Source organism: Protopterus annectens, chromosome 3.part0 (assembly GCF_019279795.1).
Source record: "Protopterus annectens isolate FY-2018-M chromosome 3.part0, PAN1.0, whole genome shotgun sequence".
Classification (NCBI taxonomy): Eukaryota; Metazoa; Chordata; order Ceratodontiformes; family Protopteridae; genus Protopterus; species Protopterus annectens.
The window spans coordinates 656,097,459-656,121,856 of NC_056731.1; the positions used below are offsets into that span (position 1 = coordinate 656,097,459).

General features: G+C 37.4%; 1 protein-coding gene across 16 annotated transcripts in view; it reads right to left on the reverse strand.

Moving 5' to 3' along the window:
* Positions 1 to 24,398, reverse strand: part of LOC122796513 (poly(rC)-binding protein 3-like) — an 819,027-nt gene that overhangs the window by 5,162 nt on the left and 789,467 nt on the right. For 15 of the 16 annotated variants that reach the window (XM_044065072.1, XM_044065067.1, XM_044065071.1 and 12 more), the window contains one exon: positions 1 to 359. This exon is cut by the window's left edge and continues 1,442 nt beyond it. The exons of the other annotated variant lie outside the window; for it this stretch is intronic. In XM_044065072.1, coding sequence (XP_043921007.1) covers positions 23 to 359 — 337 coding nt within the window. In that variant the 3' untranslated portion in view covers positions 1 to 22. The remainder of the gene's footprint in view (positions 360 to 24,398) is intronic. 16 annotated transcript variants of the gene reach the window in all.

Genomic DNA, 24,398 nt, shown 5'->3' on the forward strand with positions numbered 1-24,398 from the left:
GTAAACTTGTATTTTCATCTTTTCAATATGGAGCAAACTTCTGCCGCTCAGATTTCTTAATCCCACTGGTCGCTGGAATTTTAGTAGTATAAGCAGAGAAACTCCCGGTGGCTCCCGCGGCATTTAATGCCAAAAGTGGGACAGTTTTCATGCCAAGCAGACTGGAGACAGGAACAGCATAGTGGGTGCTTGTTAAAGGGGGAGGGGTGTTCACATTTACTGCAGAAGCTGCTGCAGCTGCCAGGACGGCCATAGAGGCGGGGATGGATGCAGGGGTGGAAGCCTGAGAGTGGTTCATATTCAGGTCAACAGGAGTCGTGACCGATGCATTCTGGGTGCTGACTTTAGCCATCTCTAAGCTGCAAATGAAGAAAGGAAGGAACACAGAAATTGGGTGGGTCAAGCAAAGGATAAAAGGGATGGAAGGATGGGAGCAAACACACAGGAAGGGATTAGATGGGTCAACACATGGAAGAGACAAGTGAAAGGAGAAAGAGAAAAGGGAAAATAAGGGTCAAAGGAGGAATATGTTATGTTATAGAAAAGAAATAACAAAAGGGTATTTCATGACGATGATGAAAACATAACTGAGACTAAACTTTGTTCTTCAATAAAGGCATTCTACACTGATGAAGGAAATAAATTTAAGGAATGCAGATAATGGAAGATGATGGATAAACTAAAAAGGCCACTAGAACTAATCATGAAGTTTACTCCCCAGCACCAATATATAAATTGCTTTCTTATTTATAGCTATTTCAGTTTGCATAGATAAAATCATAATACTTTAAATATTTTCCCATAAATACTCTTTTATCACAGTTAGCTTTGTACACTAATATTCAAGACTTTCACAAGGCAAAGCTGAAAGAATGGAGTCATAAATAAAATAATTGGTTATTGCTGTAAATATCTCATAGACTAGGTATTCCGATTAACCTTTCAAGAATATTTTTATTCAACTTTCATTTTTTTAAGTGGGAATTTGTCAAGGCTCATATAAAATAGTTAAATTGCTGTAAGCCTTGTAAGTCAAATCTTTCTTAAGTTTAAACCTGGATATCTGCATAAATTCATGATTAATATCAATTTTGTTCACCCAGTATTTTAAGACAAACCATGTGTACTTGGGATGATAATTAATTGCATTTGTTCTTGCGCAGAATATTATGCTACAGTAGATTAAGTAACTAAATCTTTTTTCTGTATATTTGCAACACTATTACTTTAATAAATGATTTCCATTCTTCCAGATATTAGGAAATATTTGCAAACATAGTATTTTCACATCTCAAACCACCAACCCTGTACTATGCCAAAATTTACCACAGAGACGTAGACTTACAGTTTAAATATAATAAATGACTATACCATCATTTGAAACATGGCGTGCAGCATTACTTCATTATGTAAATTTTCAGCAAATCAATATCTGCCTAGCCTCATGCAAGCCTGCCTGAGTAACAAAGAGAAAGGGTCACTGTTTCCAATTCTGTAACACAGGTAAGTACCGTGTGACCTTTATTTGTTGAGATTTTGTAATGATATAACCAGGTGCAGCATATACATTGAATCAGCACTTGGCTTTTAATGGTAAAAAAGCTACCAAGAAGCTTACTATATGACTTACAGGAAAGAGATAAGCAAATAATTAAAGTCAAGAAATATCCATGTTTTGTCTTTCACAAACACATTGTGAGACATACAGCAATAGTTGAAATTATAATTTTAATTAACAATTTGCACTACACTATCTTCCTAAAATAAATAATAGTCATTTAACAGTCAAAGGCAAAAAGTAATATTTCTCCCTTAAAAGCCATACTAAGGTTCTGCAGGCTATTCATTTTCAAAGAGTTAGGGATGAAAAGGGTATGCATTGAGTAGTGAAGTGCATTAAAACTGCTACTCACATCTTACAGATCAACATTACTTATTGTATTCCAGTTCAGCAGTGCAATGAAACTAGACACAAATAACTGTTGTTTACTCAAGAAAAGGAAAAAAAGCATGCCCAGCACATTTTCCAATGGGAATATCAAACAAACCTGGCAATAGGACTGGAACATATTCCTAATGCACAGAAAGGAAAGTACCAAGATGTCAGGCACACTCCAAATTACCTACGAAAAACAGACTTTTTTGTTGTATGTGTTGGGGGGCATGCTTTCATTCAATGGGAGGCATGTTTTCATTGCACTGATGATTCAAATTAAAATGTAACACAAGGGCAAATTAGAAGACACTCCACATTAATAACACACTTTGAAAATATTGGCATTTGCTTTAAAGTATGACTTGCACATATCATATATTGCCTTTAGACTATGAATGGCATTGTCAAATTCCTTTGCACTCAGTCCAGTTTCTTTCAGCTCCGAAGATGATTTAAATAGCAGGTATGTAGTATGCTGACATAGCGTATTCTTTTTCATAAATTTGTTTCCTGTAGCCCCACAGTGTGTAAATGGTTGGATGTTATGTAACTGACCGACATTTTAACAATTCTTGCTGTGCAGACCCCCTAAGTTTAGCTCCTCTCTTTTTTATCATTATTATTGGTTGGAAGTATTAGACATGATTCACAGACACTATGCCTATAATCCGTTATACAATACATACCAAAGTCCGGATCGATCCACAAATGTTGCTATACAATGAGGTAAGTTTTGCATGTTGGCTTACCCCATTATATATCTACACTACCATGCACAGAAAATATCTGTGCAAATGAACCCCCCCTGCAGATCTGAAACATGTTAACAGCTTTATTGTATGGGATAGTCAAGACTCATAAGTTATGGAACCAGAACCATGTGCAGTTGGTGAAATTGTAGAAGAACATGCAAGCATAATTTAACGCTTATGTATCGTTCAGTATTACATCGATGACAGACAAAATCACAGCAAGTAGCAGGGAAATGATTCAAGTTAAGACTTTTGTGCTGTATTAAGAAGATGCCTGTCATAGCAGCCCTTGTTCTAGGCAAACTTGTTACAACAACTTATTACTTGTCCAAACCCAAATCAGTGATACTATGTCACTCCAACCAATACCAAAGGTTCTCTAATATATGTTCACAGTTTAACATATTCTTTAATAAAGAGCAATCTGCAGTCAAGGGCAATGTGATGCATATATTTATGAGTTGCTTTTGTGTGTGACTGCAGAGAATAATGTGTAGGAGTTCTCCTTAGTTGGGCAAAAGTGAGCTGGTAAAAGTCCGCGTATGGCAGTACCACCCATCCTGAAGGTATGGCAGCCGGGTGGGATCATGCTAGTCCAAATGACAACTAAATAACTTCTCCCATATTATGCCCATGCCCAAATCTGCAGCAGTCTTCCTACATGCCACAACAAAATCTGAAATAAATTAAAGATAGTAATTTGGAGATAGGTAATGTATGCTACCCACTTTCTATTTGGTTCCTTATTTTTTCAGAATTAGTGCTTATGTAATAAAACTTATGTGCATTCATTGAAAAGCAACCAGGCAAAAGGAGAAAAAAATAATAATGTAGTGAAATTAGTAACAAGACCATTAGAAAATACACATTAAGTACAGTTGTGTAAGTAAACTTACCATAACAACAGATGTTTGAATGATCACTGGTAGAGTAGTCTGAGCTATGTAGGTTATATCTTGCATAGGGTATAACAGATAGCTAACTTCCAAAGCTTCAGGGCATCTTCCACATGCCTAAACTGTTAGACAGCTTGAGCTGAGCTGACTAAAAGGCAGGTTTGGGCATCAAGCCCTTCAGAGCTTTCATTCCAGCAGAGAGAGAGAGAGAGAGAGAGAGAGAGAGAGAGTCTGGGCCCTGACAGGACATTGCTAGGAACAACAAAAAATAAATGTGTACACCCTGGCGTAAAAAAACACAAGGGGAGTGGAGGGAGGGAGCAGCTACTGTGGCAGTGATCATTCAAACATCTACTGTTATGGGAAGCTTACGTACGCAACTGTACTATGTTCTTCATATTGATCATTGCTGCAGCAGCCTAAGCTATATGGATAGATTACCATAGCTTAAAACAAAAGGGAGGTGAAAGGGGAAGAGTCCAGTCCAGGGGCCACTGAAGAATGGTTCTTGCAAAGTCTGACCTAAACCTGGAGAAGGAATACAGAGCACCAAGCTGCTGCTTCTAGAATACTTGTAGAGTTCAAGCATTTCCAAAAAATAATAGATGAAGTTAAAACCCTGGTAGAATGTACCTTGAATGCAGGAATGAATCTGTAGACTCCAAACTCTGAAAGCAATCCAAACCAATGTGGTACCTTGATCCTGCTTGGAATACATTTGTTATGTTGGGAATAAGAAAAGACAATAGCCCAAGACAACTATTTGGAAATAGTCTGATTTGTTACAGGTTGTCCCTTCTTTGTACCTTCACAAGAAAGGAACAACTGATCAGAAGTTCTGAAAGATTTTGTTCTGTCAAGATTGTACCCAAGTTGTCTGTAGACATCTAAGGTATGAAATATCATTTATCCCTCATTTTGAGATGTGGGAAGAACACAGGAAGATGGATATTGTGGCTTAAAGTAAACTCAGATATCACTTTAGGGATAAAAGGATTAGTTCTCGAGGAAACCCTGTCCTTGTAGAAAATGAGATAAGGTTGATCCACCATAAAACTTTGCACCTCTGATATTCATCTTGCAGAAGTCAAAGCAACTTGTAAAACCATTTTCCATGCTCCTCAAGCTAGCCAGATGACCTTGTTTACATGGAGCAGGTGTTAGCTTCCTACCACAAAATTAAGATCTCAGGGAAGAGCCACTAGTTTTCTTGGAGGTTTCTTTTGCAATACTCCTTTCAAAAATATTTTGACATGGGAATGTCTTGAAAGAGAGGGATCCAGGGGCAGACATACTGAAATGGCCTACAAATGATCCTTAAGATGGAAGTAACTTACACAAATATTGTAAAATCAGAGAAAACTAGCCCTGAATGGGTACTGATTATGCTGTTGGTGCCAACTAGAAAATCTTTTCCATTTGCAATATATGATCTTCTAGTAGCAGGCTTTCTTGCCCTCATTAATACCTGCAGCATGTCCTCAGTAAACAGGTGCTTAAAAGGTATTAACACCATATTATCCATGCAGTCAGGTGACATCGTTTGGAGTCAGGATGGAACAAACACCCTTGTTCTTGTGTGAGTAGACCCAGTCTGTGATTAAACTTGTGGTAGTTGACTCTAGTTAATTCAAAGAGACAGAAAAATCACTGTTGCCTGGGCCAGAAGGGAGTCACCTCAATAACCTTGGTGGATTCCATTTGAGTCTTCAGAAATACCCAAGATATCACTTGAAAGGATTGAAAAGTACATAGGAACATTGCTGTTCAAGGAAAATAAAAGGCACCTGTCTTCTAGTCCTTTATGCAGTTCTGGAGCAGAATTTTAACAGCTGATTGCTCAGAAAAGAGACAGAAAGGTCTACTTGAGAAAATCCCAGTGATGGATCAAATCTTGGAAGACCCCTTAATCTGCTTTCCATTCACGAGGGCCTGTCTTTGTTCTGCTCAGTTTGTCTGCCATAAAATTTTGCTCTGACAGAACACAGGAAGCCTTTAGAGTGAAGTTGTGCTGTAAAGCCATATTCCATGCTAACATGGCTAGTCTGCATAGGGGGGAAAGACATGGCTCCCCATTTCTTGTTTATATACCACGTCACTTTGGCATTGTCCATAACAACTTGTAGTGGTCCTGGGGACCAGAGGTGATTCAGAGAGTTGAGTGCCCTGATAAAGACATGCATCACTTTTATATTTATGTGCATGTGTCTATTGTTGTTGTTGCAGACACATTGTACTTTTATCCCCTTTCTCCTTGACACATTTCCCCATGCAAAGTCTGACTACTTTGGAGCAGGAGTGAGAAAGGGAGACCTAGATTCAGGGATATCTGATGTTTCCACCCAGTGATTTGTCTTCTTACAAATCCCAGAACTGGAATATGAAAAGATAAATGGTATTGTTGCTGGGACCAAAGAAATTTTGAATACTATTGTTTTGTCTGAGGTATTATGAGCATCATAGATGCCATGAGACCCAGAATCTTTGGGTATTCCCTCACAGTGACTGAAGTCTGAGTGGAAAACCACTGCAATAGATCTAAATATATCAATATTTTTTCCTGTGGAAAAAAAACTCATTGTATTGAGGTATCTAGCAGACACCCTAGGAATACAATCCTGTGTGATGGAGTCATAAAAGACTTTTGAATGTTTTCTTGGAATCCCAGCCTGCATAGGTGATTTCTCACCCAAATAAGAGATCCTTGACTCTTTGAAAAAGACTCAACAAAGATAAGCAAGTCAGACAAATATGGAAATATATGGGTACACTGTAGCCTGCAATGGGCTATGACAGGGGCTAGGCACTCTGTAGTCACTCTTGGAGTAGTGGATAGCCCAAAGGCTAAGACATAGGACTGATAATGGGATCCAGACACACATAACCTTAAGAAATGTCTGAAGTCTGGATGGACAGGAATGTGATGTTAAGCATCCTTTAAATCTAGGGTTACCAAAAATAAATTAAAATGAGGACATAGGGGTAAGAGGTTGTAGAGTGAAAGCATTTTGAACTTGGGCACTTTCACAAACTGGTTGAGAAAAGAAAGGTCCAAAACTAGTCTCCAGAAATGTTCTTTCTTTGGAACCAAATGGGAAGGGGGAATTGTTTCTATTATCCCCTGAGAAAGCATGTGCTGTATGACAGGAGAGAACAGAGGGGTTTGATCTGGAGGATGTGGATTAATTCCCTAGAAAGGAGGGCTTTCTTCCTACTGCCATCTGAGACCCTGCTAGATCAATCTCAGAACCCATTTATCTGAAACAATCTGTTGCCAAAAGAAAAATGGAGATTCTGACTTTCTGGAAAGGATAAGGGGCTGCCAAGATTGGGGGAGGAAGAGATCAAGGTCCCTTACGTAGCCATTCTGATTTACTTGATTGTCCTTTGTTCTGAGGGGTCCTACTTTCTTTTTAGAACCTCTCTACCATTACTTTTTAAACATCTGCTTACCAGGATTTTCCCGAGACTGTATTGTTTCTTGCCAAAACTGGAAAAGGGAGCAGAAAAACCCTTGGAAAATGTAGAGAAAGAGGGTTGAAAATCTTACAGATTCCCTGTATAAGCTTACTCCTCTCATACCATTTTGACAACCTGTGCACCAGAAGATCAAAAATTAAATCTCTGTCCAATGGTGAATTTAAAATCTAATTTGTTTACATCCTTTGTGAGGTTCTGAGAACACAGCCAGGCAAACCTCCTCAACACAGCACCAGTGGCAACAACATTGTATGTAGTACCCGAAAAGATGCTACGTGGTTCAACTTTAAATGTGGGCACCTTAGTCATAAAAAACTTCTGACACCATACTGAACTCTGACAGGATCTTGGTCGGGGATATCTGAGCTGGAACTGGATGTACCATGAGTTCTGAAATTTCAGTGGGTACGTCAGAGTCAGAAAATGTTGGCTGAGTTTCTGGCCTAGTTACAAGTGTTAAAGAGTACATCTGGGGAAACAAAATCTACCATCTTAGAGTGGGCCAAGCGTTCATGAAGTTGAGTTTCCAGAAAAGTATTGAGCAAGGACAAAAAGGATCACAATGTCTTAGGTATAAGTGATTAGCAAATGGAACAGGCCTTGTAGTTGTCTTCCACTTCTCAGCAGAAGAGATGCTGGGTACTCAAGTTTTTCTATGGAATTTGTGTACGACACTCACACTTACCCCACCTAACTGACATCTAATACTGGTAAGCAAAAACACTTTAGAAAAGCAAAGGAAGGTTCCCCAATGAGGCACTTATTTGTTTACTTGAAACAATAGTACCAAAGACCCAACAACAATCAGTCCAGCAGATACATGATCTGTGTTCAGCCTGGAGGCGAGGTAGTCTGAGAAATTATGCTCATACATCTGCCTACATAACCCCTACGATTACAAACTGAGGTCACATGTAGGACGTGTGATCCTGGGAAGGAAAAACTTCAGTACCCCAGCTGGATATCAGCAGTGATAACCCATTCATTGTGAATGCTGCAACAGCAATTTCAGTCAGGACATCTATGTGATTACTCTAGACAGGACATGCTCTAGAAAGTTGCTTTTCACTATCATTATGAAGGAAAATATTAATTTGTTCAAAGATGCCCTGATCATAATTTCTAATTCTGTCCAACAAAACACCTTTTCAGGATACTCTTTTCATGATATTAGACTGCATCTATAAAAAAAAGAAACCATTTCTTCCAAGCACAACACTTATTTATATGAAAAGACACAGTTTTACAAAGCCATTCCTTTATTTTTATTTTCTTCATTCTGTTATCATGCTTTTACAAGTCATACTTGTAGGGTCACCTAAGATGGACAAATCATGGCAAAGTTCCAACTAAATATGGCATACTGGACAAAATGATGACAATTCATTCCAGTATCATTACCAAAGTACCCTATGGACAGGGCCAGTACTGTGGAATAGAGTGATAAAGCCCTAACTATGGCCAGGGTGACCCTGGTTTGATTAACAGCATGAGTGTCTGAGGCACTGGCAGAGAGGAATGGACTTGCCCATTCTGGGGGCAGAACAATCATTTAGGTATTACTGGCTGGGAGGTGTGGTCCATAGAGGGGAATAGCCCTCAAATATAACAGGTGAACTCAGAGAAGGGAGAGACACAAAGGGACAGTTTACGAAAGAAAAAAAAAATCTCTCAGCAAAATCAGTCAACATAATGACCCCCCCCCCCCCGGGATACCTTTAGGCACTGAACTGGGCCCCTTCCTTATAGCAGAGATAGTCTGGGGGCACCAGGGGAAGCTGATATGACTGAGTGATGGACAGTGGCACCAGGGTAGCTGAAAAAAAAAAGCAGAAGGGGAACAAATAAAAATAAAAAAAACATCGTCAAAAGTAACCACAGACACATTGACTCTGGAAGATGAGACCCTCAGGTGTGTAGGTGCTCAGCATACTGCTGCATAAGTCATAGAGGTTATGAGGCAGACAGAGTAAAGCCAAAAGGCCAACTATAAGCAGGGGTGCTCATAGATAAAAGGAAAGTCTGATACTATGAATAGCTGTATGTTATGTTAAGGATGAGATAATAAGAATAATTATATCGTAGGAATTAATGAAGTGGAATTGGTCCCTTTAGATCAGATAACCACCATATCTTCTATTGTGGACAATAATTTTGCAGATGAAATGGGGTATCTCTCATAAATAGGGTGTCAAAAGAAGCACTCAGTTAGAAGTTTAAAAAAAAAATGTATGTTCCAACTACAGATACTGCGGGAAAGGAAGTTGACTATAACATCAAATAAGTCATTACAGTCATCAATGATAATTGGAATGCTAAAGTTGGAAGTTTAAGTACAAATGGAATAATGGAATAATGGACATGGAGTACAGAATGAAGCAAGACATAAGTCTTCTGATAAGATAATTTACTAGTTACTGTAAACACTCTTTTTTTCAATAGCCTAAGAAAGCTATTGATTATCATCAACACTTTCAACCAGGTCACTTAACGTTAAAAAACTACCATTCACAATGTCAACCTGCAAGTCACTGTCAAAACTCAAAATATTTGATACGTTGTCTAAATAAATATATGATTGTGCATCATAAAAAAATAGAATTATCCAATTCCAAATCCAATTTAGTAATGTTCATAGTTTCCTCAACTCGTATTAAACAATCATCACTACAGTTCATATCAGGGTTCACAGCAGTATAACTCGTGTTGTACCCCTGAAAATGCCTCTGGTTTGAATAGTAAGTCTGTCCTCTCCTCCCCCGGTTGTTGTATCCCTGATGTTGTTGAGCTTGATTCCGCTCCCACAGTCGGTGACATTATGAATGGTAGTTTTTCTTATTTAAGGTTAAGTGACCTGGTTGAAAGTGTTAATGACGGATGAACTTATGAATCAAAGTGTAATGTGATTACAGATGGCAACATTTCTATTTATAATTTTACAACGTTGAAACTTTTAGATGATTACGGTGCCCTCTTTGGTAAAGGGTTTTCCTACGTGCCTACTTATAGGTATGAAATTGGCAGGATATTAATTAATTTAAAGCTGTATATTAGGCAATTGAATTCGAAAGTGTTTTTTTCTAACAACCCCAACCCTATGTCTTACAATAGGTTTACTCTTAAATGAGCCAGTATTTTTATTCCCCCGAACAATACTATGATACACATATTTGAACAGTTATGTGAATCACAGATACGTAAGTGCATTGACACCACAAAAGTTGGCAATGATAACTTGACTGCGGGGGAAAGATTTTGTCTAAAAGAGTTGACCTCTACAAATCTATATCGGGTGATGAAGCCCAATAAGGGGGGCGGGGTAGTGATCATGACCAAAACAGATTATTCAACTAGAATGTTAGATATGTTAAATGACAGTACAACATATGCAAGAGTATCAAGATATGATGTATCTAGAGCATACGCGGAAATTGATTGGCAGTTACATGAGATGCTAATGTATGGGGTAATTGGGAAGGTTGACTATGAGTATTTGATGGTCAAATTACCAATTATCCCCTCCATTTTTGGTTTACCAAAAATTCATAATAATTTGAATGAACCACCTTTTTGTCCAATTGTATCTGCCAAAGGTTCAAAAACGGAAGCAATGGCTGCCTATGTAGATTTTTCACTGTAAACATATATTAAAACAACTACCTTATGTTTTGAGAGATTCCTGGCATTGTCTAGATGTGATTAGAGAAACACTGCTGATTGAGGAATTTATTATGGTGACTGTTGATGTGATTAATTTTCTGTTATACCACACAATGAAGGACTTGAAATGTTTGACAAATGCCTTTTGAAATATTGTGATTTGCATACTATTAAGCGTAGATTGATAGTAGAACTCATGGAAATTGTGTTACTCAACAATTACATCATCTTCGAGAGCGAATACCACAAACAGACCACTGGGGTGGCTATGGGTGCCAGATGTGCCCCAATATATGCGAATTTGGGACTAGTGGAATGGGAAAAAGAGTGTGCATTCACCTCTAAGTATAAGTCTAAAATAGCTTTATATTTACATTTTTTTGATGACATACTGATTTTCTGGAAGGGAACTTTTGAAGAGGTACAGGAATTTGTTGAATATATTGGAATAGCAACATCTTTTTTGAAATTCATCAGTATGATACATGAATCAAAATGTGAATACTTGGACATTTTGCTTTATAAACAGGAAGGGGCAATAAAGTCAACTATTTTTAGAAAAAAGACCTATTCAAATTCCTTCTTGCATTTTAGTAGTTGTCATCCAAATTTCCAGAAGAAAAATATCATGAAGGGACAGATGGTGAGGTTGTCTAGACTTATAAGTGAAGATGAACAGTATAAAATTGAGTTGAGTAAATTGATTGACATGTTTTTAGAAAGAGGGTATCCCTATGACAGTTTGATCAAAATAAGTGAAGAAGTGGGAATAAAAAGAGAGACAGTTTTTAAACCAATATTAAAAGGTGGTCTTGTAAAAGACATCACAGTTAACGTTACACAAATGAATACAAATGAGAAAAGTGATAACAAGGCAAGGGCCATGGTACTACCTTTCAATGAGGTTACCTGCAAGGTTAAAAATATTATGTAGGGAACTTGGCAAACTGTATTTACGAGTGAGTTGAGGCATATTTTAGGTAGTGGGCCAGATTTTGTTTACAGTAGAGGGAAGAATATTAAAAAGTTGTTGGAAAATGGTATGGATTCAAATATGTACAAGATGTCGAAGATGAAAAAATGGGGCACATGTAGTACATGTAAATTTATTAATGATGGGCCATATGTTGCAGTGCACAATTACGGGAGAACTATCAGATGTCCCGGATTTTGCAACTGCAACACTAAGATGGTCATATACATCGCTACTTGTATGAGTTGCCCAACATTTTACGTAGGAAAAATCATTCGGAAGTTAAGAATAAGGATTTTTAGAGCACGTTAGGGACATTAGGAATAGAAAAACAACTAGTGCCCTTTTTATGCATAGTACAAAATGTAATGATTTTAAAATTTTTTTATTTTTTGTGATCGACTGGGTCCCTTATAATGAGAAAGGTGGAGATGACAAGACTCTTTTGGAAGTAAAAGAATGTTTGTGGCAATTGAGACTTGATGCCGCTAGACTACCTGGTATAAATGAACATATCTCTATTGCTAGTATATTGAAATACAGATCTCATTGTATTTGATTAAAATGTTATTTTATATAGGATTTTAAAATATTTAAATAGTGAATCATCTGGTACATAGTGGAAAATATTTTAGATGATAATTTTATTATGTTCATTATAGGCAGTTAATGTAATGCTTGTATTAGTTGTACAATGTATTAATTGAAGTTTTTATGATTGGTTTCTTTAAACAGAAGGGTGTTGCTTTGGGTATAACATGATAAAAGCTGAATTAATTAAATGGTTTTTACACTCTGATGATGCCCAATATTGTGAACGGGTGAAAGCACTAAGTATTTGCAGTTTTGTTTCCAATAAAGCCTTAAAACGTCCGTGGAGCTGGTCATTTTTTGTTTTATTAGTATTTTTGGAGCTAATTCTTTTATTTGGAGGGACAATGCCTGCTGAACATAGAGGGCTGGACCTGCAAGAAATCCTGAACTGCATAGATTTTGCTTTTTCTTCCATCTTTAAGACCTCTTCTGCCCTAGTGCCAAATAAGTTATCTTTGTGCAAGGGGGCATCCAACAATTTAGATTTGACATGGTCTGGCAGGGGGTGTTCTTTAAGCCATGCATGCCTTGTAATGACTGATCCAGTGACTGCTGCCCTGCAAGAAGCTTCTAGGGCATCAAAACTACAGTGCAAGATATGTCTGGTTACTTGACTTGCAGAATGCATTAACTCTTGAAAATCTTTAGATTCTGCCCAAGCAGGAAAGGAAGACATTTTTTTATTTAAGGAGTTCCAAGGTTGTTGTTGTTGTTGTGTCTTTTGGCTTTTCCCGGTTAGGGGTCGCCACAGTGGAACTCCGGTCCGCTAATGATTGGCAGTTAATTTTTACATACCGAGTTGCCAGACCTGATGCACAACCTTCAACGAAGGAACGCTCATTCACGCATGTCTCCACGCAGAAGACGCCCTAGTTGAGAGTCGAAACGGACAGCGTCTTACTGTGAGGTGACAATGCTACCGCAGCACCACCACCGTGGATTTAAGGAGTTCCAAGGTATGTTGCTGAAATTTCAGCATATGGAACTGACAATTTAGTGCCCTGATAGTAAGAGTAGCTGAGGTGTATACTTTTTTTACCCCATCTGTCCAATGCTCGGGCACTCCTGTCTGTGTGGGTGGCATTCTTAGCAGAGGTTGCTTTAATCCCTTTTGGCCCTTGAGAAATGACGTCAGGGTCAGCTGCAGGATTTTTAAAAATATATTTGTGTGAGTCAGGGACTCTATAGTACCTCAAACACAACAAACTTCAAGCTATGGTCAAAATTTTAATTAAAACAGCACAATTCTCACAGTGGCACAAAAATAGAAAAGCACTCTAGCACCTTGACTTCACATAAGCCTTCAAGGAGTACATTCATTACAAAAAATAATTACCTTATATACCCCCCAGTTGCCAATTAAACAATTAAGCAATTAATGTACAAAAATACAAGCTCTTAAAGATACATTTCCAAATTAATTAAATAACATTTCCAACAGCAGTCTGTATTCAAACCCTGTGGAATTAAAGTACCATACTTTAAAATGAAAAGTGTTTCTTTATACAATAACAACATTTCTAACATAGTCACTATCTCTCTCTCCCTGTATTTGTTCTAAAATAGTGGCTTTTAAGTCTAGAAAATTACCACTGTGGTACTTTTTAAAATGTTGAGCTAATGGACCTTCCATTCTATCTACCCTTATATCTCTCAAATGCTCTAATAATCTCTTTTTAAACATTCGTTTAGTCTGACCTATGTAGTATTTATTACAACTACACTTGATTGCATAAATCACCTTTTCAGTTGTACATTGATATTCCCCTACTGTTTGAAATGTAATATTATTAATTTTAGAAAAAGTTTGCACTATATATTCTCATCCTATACAACCCCCACATGGCTTGTCATCAGGTTTCTTAAATTTACTATGCACTAACATATCCTTCAGACTTTTACTTTTTTATATGAAAAAACAGGACTTCTAATTCATGAAATCTAAACAAAAAGAAAAGGAAGACATTTTTTGTTTAAGGAGTTCCAATGTGTGTTGCTGAAATTTCAGCATATGGAAATAACAATTTAGTGCCCTGATAGCAAGAGTAGCTAAGGTGTACACTTTTTTTACCCCATCTGTCTTATGCTTGGGAATTCCTGTCTGAGGGTAGGATTCTTAGCAGTGGTTGCTTTAATCCCTTTTGGCCCTTGAGGAATGACCTCAGGATCAGCTGTAAGATTTTTTAAAAGATATTTGTGTGAGTCAGGGACTCTATAGTATCTGTCTGGTTTTCTGAGAGCAGGAGGAAGGGCATCAGGAGTCAAGCTGGATTCGAGGAAAACATCCTCTACAATATCCAGGACTGGAGGGATGGCTAACGGTCTGTGCTGTGGAAGATCTAGGAATTCCCTGAGTGTCTTTTTAGACTGAGGGTAGTCCTGACTCTCCCACTGGAAATGCTCCCTTAAGGTATGCAGGGTTTCCCCAAAGGAAAAATCCTCTGGGCGAGAGGCTGAAGGAATGGAATCCTCTGCATCAGAATCCTCATAAGTGGAGAGGGGTTGCATGTCTTCATATTCGGATGCATCAGATTCATCTGACTTGTTCAGACAAAACTACAGGGAACAGATCTTTTTTTTGCTTTTGGAGGGGGTAGCTTGGCTTCCCCTGATAAGCATGATAAGGTCTTTCACCATTTTAAGCATTTGGGAGTGATGCAAGGTAGCAGGTGCCTGAGAATGGGTCATCAGTTTCATGGGTGTGGTTCGTACCCTGGGCCTAAGAAACTCTGTAGTTTTAAAAAGAACCATAGTAGTAAAAGAAGACATCAGTTTGTGTCAAGATTCGGTAGTGTGAAGGACTTCCTCGGAAGCCGGTGCCTGCTCAGCGGCTCTGGACCCATCCAAGGTTGAAATGACCGCAGGATTCTTAGTTGAAAAAGAGTTTTGTGGCATACTGGACTCTGAAAGGGTCTCGGTAGTGGCCTGTGAATCAACAGAAGCGGGCACCAGGGGCTGTGAAAGTGCCTCACTGAGTACCGAAGAACTAACGATTAGCTTAACAGAAGCATCGTTGGTAGGTTTGGACCTGTGTGGTCTGTCTCTGTCTTATCTTTACGTTTTTTCAGAAGATCTGCTGTCGGATGGCTTAATGAAGCCATATCAGAATTCGAGGACTGTAAGCGAAAATATCTGGCTAGAATAAGGGCCCGGTGACGGATAGTTCTGGCATTGAACAAATCAGAAGTGACAACAAGGGATGTCGTGGTTTGGGCCTAAACAAGTGATGCAGTAAGAGTGGAAGTCTCGGTATGGTATTTATTTTCCACAGGTGAGACAATTATTAATTTTTTCTGACATCGGTTAGTGCAAGATAAAAGGATTCCCAATGGGGTACTTAGCTTTAGAAGATTTCAACTTCAGTTCGGTAGACGAAACTCAGGTAGTGGCCGACTGGCACTCGTGTAAACTGCTTCTGCTTTGGGCTCCACAACAAGAAAGACTGATGTAATGGCATCGGCTGCCTTACTTTATACTACTGACAACCTGACGTCAGTCCTCAAGTGACAGCAACCGATGCAGAAATACTAAGTCTCTGGTATTCAGGCTGGCCGAGGGCTACCCTGGCAGGGATAACCCAAATGTGATGACTGCAACAGTGAAACACAACAAACATCTAAAGGCAATGAATGAAAATGGGAAAAAATTGTTAAAAGCAATATGGGCAAGAAGAGATAAGGAGGCACATTTAAATGACCAGAAACAATAAATAGAAGACAATATCAGAATAAGAAAGACAAGAGACATTCTCAAGAAAACTGGCAACATTAAGGAAACTTTTCAGGTAAACTGGAATGATAAAATGGAAAATGGATGGAAAAAACAAAAATAGAAATTGTTAAGATGTGGCAGAAATATACAAAAGAGCTACAGGTGTGCTCCACTTAACATCCTTTTGCATAATGTCCGACCGCATTTACGTCCATACTGCACAAACAGACGTAAATGTGATTGTGCAGATGGACATTAAATGAAGCCCAGTACAAAGTATAGGGTGTTCATTTAACATCCACACCACTTCAAGTTCTATAAGATAGAACATATCCCCGACTTTAAGTGGCATGTACCTGTATATAAAAGATCCCTAACATTATTGATGTGTATGATGCTATGGTCTTTGATTTAGAGGCAGATATCCCTGAGTGTGCAAGCAAATAAATGCTAAAAAGCCTTCTTAATAGTGAGATCATAGGAAGTAATAGGATTCCAAATGATTGTTTAAAGTCCTGCAAAAATGAAGCTATTACAGTGTTGCTTGGCATTTGCTAGCAAATTTGGTAAACACAGCAGTGTGTAGGCCAATGAACTGGGAAAGTTCAGTTTATATTCTAGTCCCAAAAAGGGCAAAGCTAAAGAATGCTCAAATTACTGTAAAATTGCACCTGATTCACATGCTACTATGACAACGCTCAAAATCCTGCAAGTGAGCGACTATAGCAATATAGGGACAAAGAGAAGCTAGATGTACAAGCTTATTTTATGAGGGGCAGGGGCAGAGGCACCAATTACCAAATTCCCAACATGCATACGTTAATAAAAAAAAAAGCAAAAAAAAAAATATTAGCTCAGGCAGATGTAAAAGATCCCATGGCACCTATCGAAGAGTAGGGGGAATTTCCTCAATGTTCTGGCCAAATTTCCTGTGGTAGTACAAATATCACCTCAGGTCTCCCCTAAAAAGAGGCTACTAGCTTAATGGGACTAACTCGGTCAACAAAGAATAAATACCTAACAAACTAACTAAATAAAATTATATCATCTTGCCCTGTCAGTTCTTTGCAAATAAATGGGAAGAAGGGGAAACAGTATTAGATTTAATTTTCCTGGGTTCAATGATCTCTGCAGATGGTAACTGTACCCTCAATATTAAAAGCCACTTGCTTATTAGAAGGAAAGCTATGGAAAACCTGGTTACGATTTTAAAGAGAGAGGCTTTCCATCATCAACAAAAGTCCGCATAATTAATGCTATGGATTTCGCAGTCATACATTGTGGCTGTTAGAGCTGAGCTGGTAGTGAGCATGTGCTCAAGAAAATGGATACTTTTGAACTATGGTGTTGGAGAAAACCTGAGAATTCCCTGGATTACAAAAAGATCAAATCAGTCAGTACTTAAGGAAATAACCCTGGACTGCCTTATTGCAAGATCTAGTAGTAAAACTAAAATTAAATTTCAAATACTTTGGCCATATAATGTGAAAGCATGATTCACTAGAGAAGTCACTAGTGCTGGGAAAGAACAAAGGCAGAAGCAGAAGAAGGGGTGACATAGACTGTGATGCATGCACTGAAAGTTTAAAATTATCAGGTTGAAAGAACCTGAAGAAGCATCTGTTGACTGACAGGCCTGTTGGGCTAAAGTCCTTGAGGTCACAAAGAGCAGGACTTTAAATGACTAAACAACAGCAAATTATTCTTTTGGATATTTAAAAAGATGCATACTATTTCAAAGTATTCAGATGTACAAGATAAAGGTATATATTCATAAAACTGGTAGGAGGGTGTATCTGTATATGCACTGATTGTATTTTTCATTATGCGAACAAATACATGCTTTTTAGCAGAGTACTGCTTTGATTGTAAAATAATTTGAAATTACAACTTCTGTTCTGAAGAAAGAAAGAGTACTACATTAATCCCTAAGTGTACACAATCTATATTCAAGAACATTCCTACCACATTTTGTCGTAACCATTATAAATCCTCCTCGATATTTAAGGCTGAAAAAAAATAGGAAAAGTAAAATTAGGAGGAAGAATGTGTGAGTTATGCTTGTGTTGTCTATTCACACAGAGTGGTGTACCCTTGGTGTACAGTTAGTGTAGGTATTAATGAATTTCAGGAAAAGTCTATGCTTTATGGCCTAGCAGCTCACTTTATTACTTTGCACCTACATATATATATATATATATATATATATATATATATATATATATATATATATATATATATATCATGCACTAGAATCTAGCCTTTAAGATCTTAAGCTGAAAGCTGTGTAATATAAGTAGTGCTGTTCCTATGTTTAGAGCTGTTAACACCCTGTCACTTTATAACCCTTCACCTTACTCTGCATTATTTATATGATCTATATGTTTGAATTGTTACCCATCCTTGCCAGAAATCTTGCAAAATTAATTTTGAAGAACTAAATTTTTGCCTACTGAAATTATTCAAACTGGAACGTCCATGTAAAATAACTCTGGGCTCAGCTGAAGAACTGCCCAGCAAAATAAATGATACAATGATACTGTCTTACTGCGAAAGTGTTTGTGTGTGTGTGTGTGTGTGTGTGTGTGTGTGAGGGGCTGGGGGGGAGGGGTTGAAGCTGGACTTCTAAGATGCTGTTCTTCGGGTACGATGTTAAACCAAGAGAGCAACTGGTTGAATTTGTGAAAGTTTGATTGTTTGTTGAAGATTTTATTGTACATACTAATCAACAGCAGGCAAATTTCCCAGGTAAACTATCCAAATTTTGTCAAAATATATGTGAATACCTTTTTCGGTCTGTTCTGAATTAAATGAGTAAATAAAATTTGCACAACAATTGCATAATGAATCATGCTGACCAACCCACATGTAAGAGCCTCATATTCATTCTCTAGACTTCTCTTATTCTTGTTAGTCTCACTTCCCTAGCTTCACTCTTTTTCCGCATCTCCTCTCCCAATTTCATATTACGATAATTATGAATATTATATATTATTGTATCATTCTGATTATTTCTACTGAGGCACAGCTCACTGAAAAAAACATAGCTTAATCTTGTTAAGCTTTGTACCTAAGTAAGCATATGTAATCCTTGTGATTTGTTAAATTATTAACCTGTGATGTAACAGGAGGTTTTCTCCCCGGGCCTCCACTGAAAAAAGACTTGTGTCCAGTCGGACTTTCCCGGTTACCAAATGTAAAATAAATAAATAAATAAAGAGCACCAAAACATGAAACCACAACTCAAAGTTCAGCACAAAGGTCAACTCAAAACACTCATTTTTCACAGAATCCTCAGTGCCAATAGCATCTTCATCAGCAAAAAAAAAAAAAAAAAAAAAAAGTTGAATTTAAAAGCAAAAAGGCACCAAAAATGACATAATAAATTTATGCAAGTCATGCACTGTACTATCCCAAAAAACATATACCATATAATAATTCAACATAAATATTAAATTAATTAGTTATTTAATGCCCAACCTACAAATATATATATGTATAAAATAGCATTCTAACCAAAAAGATGAAGAAAAAAAATTATGTAAATACAAATTCTTAGTCTTTGCTGCCCTCCAGTGGCTTTAAAGATTTTAACAACCAAGCATTTTAAAAGGCACCCCAATACGATAATTAACATCTTATGTATAAGATTGTCCTTACAATCTTTTTGTTTGCTACATCAATTGTTAAAAACATAAAATGTGCTGAATCATGGACTAGAGTTTGCTGATAAAGATTCTATAGGCATCAAACTGTATCATTTCCCTCTGTTTCCATTGCAATAAGTTTTCTTATGTTAGCAGCAGTAAGTGGATTAATTATTTAGGTTTGACTTTGGAAGGGCAAAATAATAGACGTGTTGCATCTAAATTTTACAAAAAGTCTATCTGATTAAATTCACCTATTTCAGGAAGGAGATGTTTTCCTCTGAAACTTCTTGGTTTTCTTCCATATGGAGTGTATGTGAGGAGTGCAGTGAATGGGAGAAATATATTATTTTGTTTTATTATTTAAATTAATTTAACAGTTTAACAAACTCAGATAAGTTTAGCTAATATTGGAACACCTTGAGTCAAAGAATAATGGCAGACATTGAATTATATCTTGGACACTACTGAACAGAGGGTCAGAACTGTCAACTAATCTCCACTTTGAGATGAGGTGATTTTTCCAGACAGGGTGTCAGTTGGATATACCGGGGAGATCCAAATACACCTGAGTTTGTCATCCTTCAGATGAAATGTTAAACTGAAGCCCCATTGGCTTGAGTTGGTGGCAGTTCAGGTGGATGCAAAATATCCCATAACACCTATCAAAAAGAGTAGGAGACGTTCCCTGATGCCCTGGCTAAATTTCCACTAGTAGAATAAATACTACCTCTGGTCTCCCCTGAAAAGAGGCCACTGGCCTATTGGGACTAACCCATTCAACAAAGGATAAATAGATTTGTGCTAGTGTTCTTTATGTTTCAGCTTCTGCTTGCAACAAGGTAGGTGTTTATCTGGTAGTAGGTGTTAGTATTATTTGGCTTTCTGTATTTTATTTTATTTTGTGGTCGAGTGCTTTATTTTTTCAGTTTCTGCTTGAACTGAGGTGCATTTGTCAGTCAGTATTAGCAGTGTTTTTTGACTTTCTGCTTTTTGTTTTACTCTGTGGTAGAGGTCTTTACTTTCTCTTTTTCATGCATTGAGATAATTGTTCATCTCATTTGAGTTAACCTTGAAAAATAGTGCTATGTTGTTTGTATTTTCTTGAGTCCTTTAAAGACTTCAGGGTATTTATTTTATGTTCTGTTTGTGTGTGTGAGCTCTCCCCACTCTTTCTCTAGACTTGACAAGATATACTTTTGAAGGAAGCAGCTGCATTTAAGCAGCACTGTTCAACAGGTGATTTACTTTAGCTACATTTGGAAAACATTGGTGTGGAGTTTACATTTACCTGAGTCCTTGTAAGAACTTTGGGGTATTTATCTTACGCTCTATTGACTTGTGTGCTCTTTCCCTGAAATTTTCAAGATGTGGGGAACACATACGTTTTTTTCTGCCTGGTGATTGGAGGTGAGTGACAAGTGTTTCACCTATAAGGAAGGAAGCAGCCAGTTGGGAGGGTGGCCTAATGGTTATGGTGTTTGTCTTGCAAGCACAGGGTGCAGAGTTTGAGCCTCACAAGGGATAATTAGCTAGGCTCACAAGGGCAGTTAGCCTAATACCAACCAATGAGCAATTATTTGAGTAATATTTGGAAAACAGTGCTGTGAAGTGTGCATTTATTTGAGTCTTTGTAAGGACTTTTGGGTATTTATTTTATTTTTCTGTTAATTTTTGTGCTCTCCCCCAGTCTTTCTCAAGACATGGGAGCACATACTTTTTTACCGTGTCCTTGTAAGGGCTTCAAGGTATTTATTTTATTTTTTACTCATTTGTGTGCTCTATCCTGTCTTTCTCAAGATGTGGGGAACACATAATTTTTCTGCTTGATCTATGGTGATTGACAGGTGTTTTAACTATCAGGAAAGTAGCAGCTGCATTTCCTGAGAGTTGGGTGTTTGGAGTTTGAATTAATAGGGAGTGCATCTGTATACCTCTTGCTTATTTTTAATATAATATTGGGTCCTTTTTGGATTCTTTAAATGCTTATGTATTTGAAGAACTGATTCAAATCAGTATTTACTTGAATGTGGAATTTGTGGTGTATATCTAAAAAACAATTACAAATGACACTGTTTTAACTGTGTCAAATTGATGGAACTTTCTAATATTATTAACAGTTGTTGTTGTGTCTTTCGGCTTTTCCCGGTTAGGGGTCACCACAACGGAACTCCGATCTGCTAATGATTGGTAGTTGATTTTTATGTGCCGATTTACCAGCCCTGACGCACAACCTTCAACAAAGGTATGCCCATTCATGTATGTCACCACGCAAACGACTTGCTGAGAATCGAACCGGACAGCGTCTTACTGTGAGGCGACAATGCTACCGCAGCACCACCAGCTCTGAAAAACAACTTAAACCATAAGTGCCCAATTGTGAAGGCTTTTACCTCAGTGCATTAAGTAACACAAGGGTGGTCAAAGGATGTGAAAAATATCAAAAATACAGCCTTAAACAATAAATCATTTCTGACTGTGACTAATACTGATAGTCAGGACATTTTTAGCTCAACAGGAAAAAGTGAAGGTAAAGAACAGGAAAAAGGGTCCCAAATGATCCAGACACCACTGTGATGCACAAGATGATTTTTCTGAGCTATGATACAATAAGTAACAAGGTCACACAGAAAAACTATCAGTAAAAACTAAAATAAAAATCTAACCAAGCTATACCTTCTACTGCGCGATTCCTTGATACCTCTCTTGACTTAGAGGTAACATGATATAGGCAGATGACGCCATACAAACATCAAGAATTTCAACTATATAGCATCTCTGAATACCCATAACCTTTTTTTTCCTTTTTACATCTGTTATGGATAAAGTCAGGCCACCCCACTAGCTGTGGGCATGTATGGCTATACCTTATCAGTACAGCATAAATATAATGCTCAGCTAACATTTGGAAACACAGGGTTATTGCACCCGTCTGATTCCCATAACTGTTAGGGTATCTGCAAAATATCCCAACTAACAAACTAAAACAATGAGTAACAAGGTCACACAGAAAAAAAAAAACGGTCAGTAAAAAGTAAAAGAAAAAGCCAACGAAGGTAGATATTTTACTGTGTGAGCCCTTGAAACCTATTGCGTTAGAGGTAATATGGATTAGATACAAATGACCCCTGAAGGACATCAAGTATTTCAACTATATGGCAGTTCTCAACAGTCATGACTTTTTTCCCCTTTTTTAAGTCTGTAATGGACAAATTCAGTGCAAAAAAGCCAAACTCCACTAACTATAGACATGCATATTTCAATATTCTTATAGTCTCATCAATAAGCACAGCATAAGTAGAACATTTGGCTAACATTTGGCAACACAAGGTTGTCATACCCAACTGATGCTCATAACCATTAGGGTGACTGCAAAATATCCCAACTAACAAACTAAAACAATGAGTAACAAGGAGACAAAGAAAAAACAATCAGTAAAAACTGAAAGAAAAATCTAGCCAAGCTAGACTTTCCACTGTACATCCACAGCTAGTGGGATTTGGCTTTTTTGGTCTGAATTTGTCCATAACAGACTTCAAAAGGAAAAAAAAGTCATATACCTGAAACACCTGATGTCATTAAGGGTCATTAGCATATATCCCATGTTACTTCTAATGCAAGAGGTTTCAAGGAATCACACAATATTAAGTCTAGCCTGGCTAGATTTTGCTTTTAGTTTTTACTGAATGTTTTTCTGTGTGACCTTGTAGCTCATTGTTTTAGTTAGTTTGTTAGTTGGGATATTTTGCAGTCACCCTAATGGTTACTGGCATCAGTTGGGTATGACAACCCTGTGTTTCCAAATTATAATGAAGTATTTTAGTATGTTGTACTGGTAAAGTTATATTGGGAGTTGACTGTGTTGATTTGTCATGTATATTTAGAGCTAGTGTAGAGTTAAAACATTTGATGTTCTTAAATGGTTGCTTATATGTGTTTCATAATATTTCTAATCCAAGAGTTTTCAAGGCATCAAGTAGTGGAAAGTCTAGCTTGGATAGATTTCTCTGTTAGTTTTTATTGAGTGTATTTTATGTGTAATCTTGTTACTCATTCTTTTAGTTTGCTAGTTGTGATATTTTGCTGTCATTATAATGGCTATGGGCATCAGTTGGGTATGACAGCCATTTTTACAAATGTAAACCAAACATTCTACTTATGCTGTGCTGACAAGGCTTTAAGAAGGCTGAAACATGCATGCTCACAGCTAGTGGGGTTTGGCTTTTTTTGGACTGAATTTGTCCATAACAGACTTAAAAAGAAAAAAAGTCATGGACATTCAGAACTGCCATATAGCTGAAACACTTGATTTCCTTAAGGTTTCATTTGCATATATCCCATGATGCCTCTAATGCAAGAGGTTTCAAGGAGTTACACAGTGGAAAGTCTAGCTAGGCTAGATTTTTCTTTTATTTTTTACTGAGCTATGGTACAGAATTGGAATTGCCTAGACATGGTGAGGCCGTGCTATGTCTAATTATGGTGGCTGCAATAAAGCAGTTACTAGAAAATGGAAATCAAAATCTAAAACAATTATATTAAAAGTAGTAAATATAATAATAGAGATAAACCAACTGGAACTGAGATATTTAGAAATTGGTAGGAGCAAACTACATAGAAAAATGGGATTTGTTTGAAAAATACATACAGGAGAGGAATGATGTTTAAAAGAAGGCAGGACTTAAATGAGATATGTAATGTCTGACTGAAAATGATTGGGTAGATTATCAATGATGTATAATGTTTTCA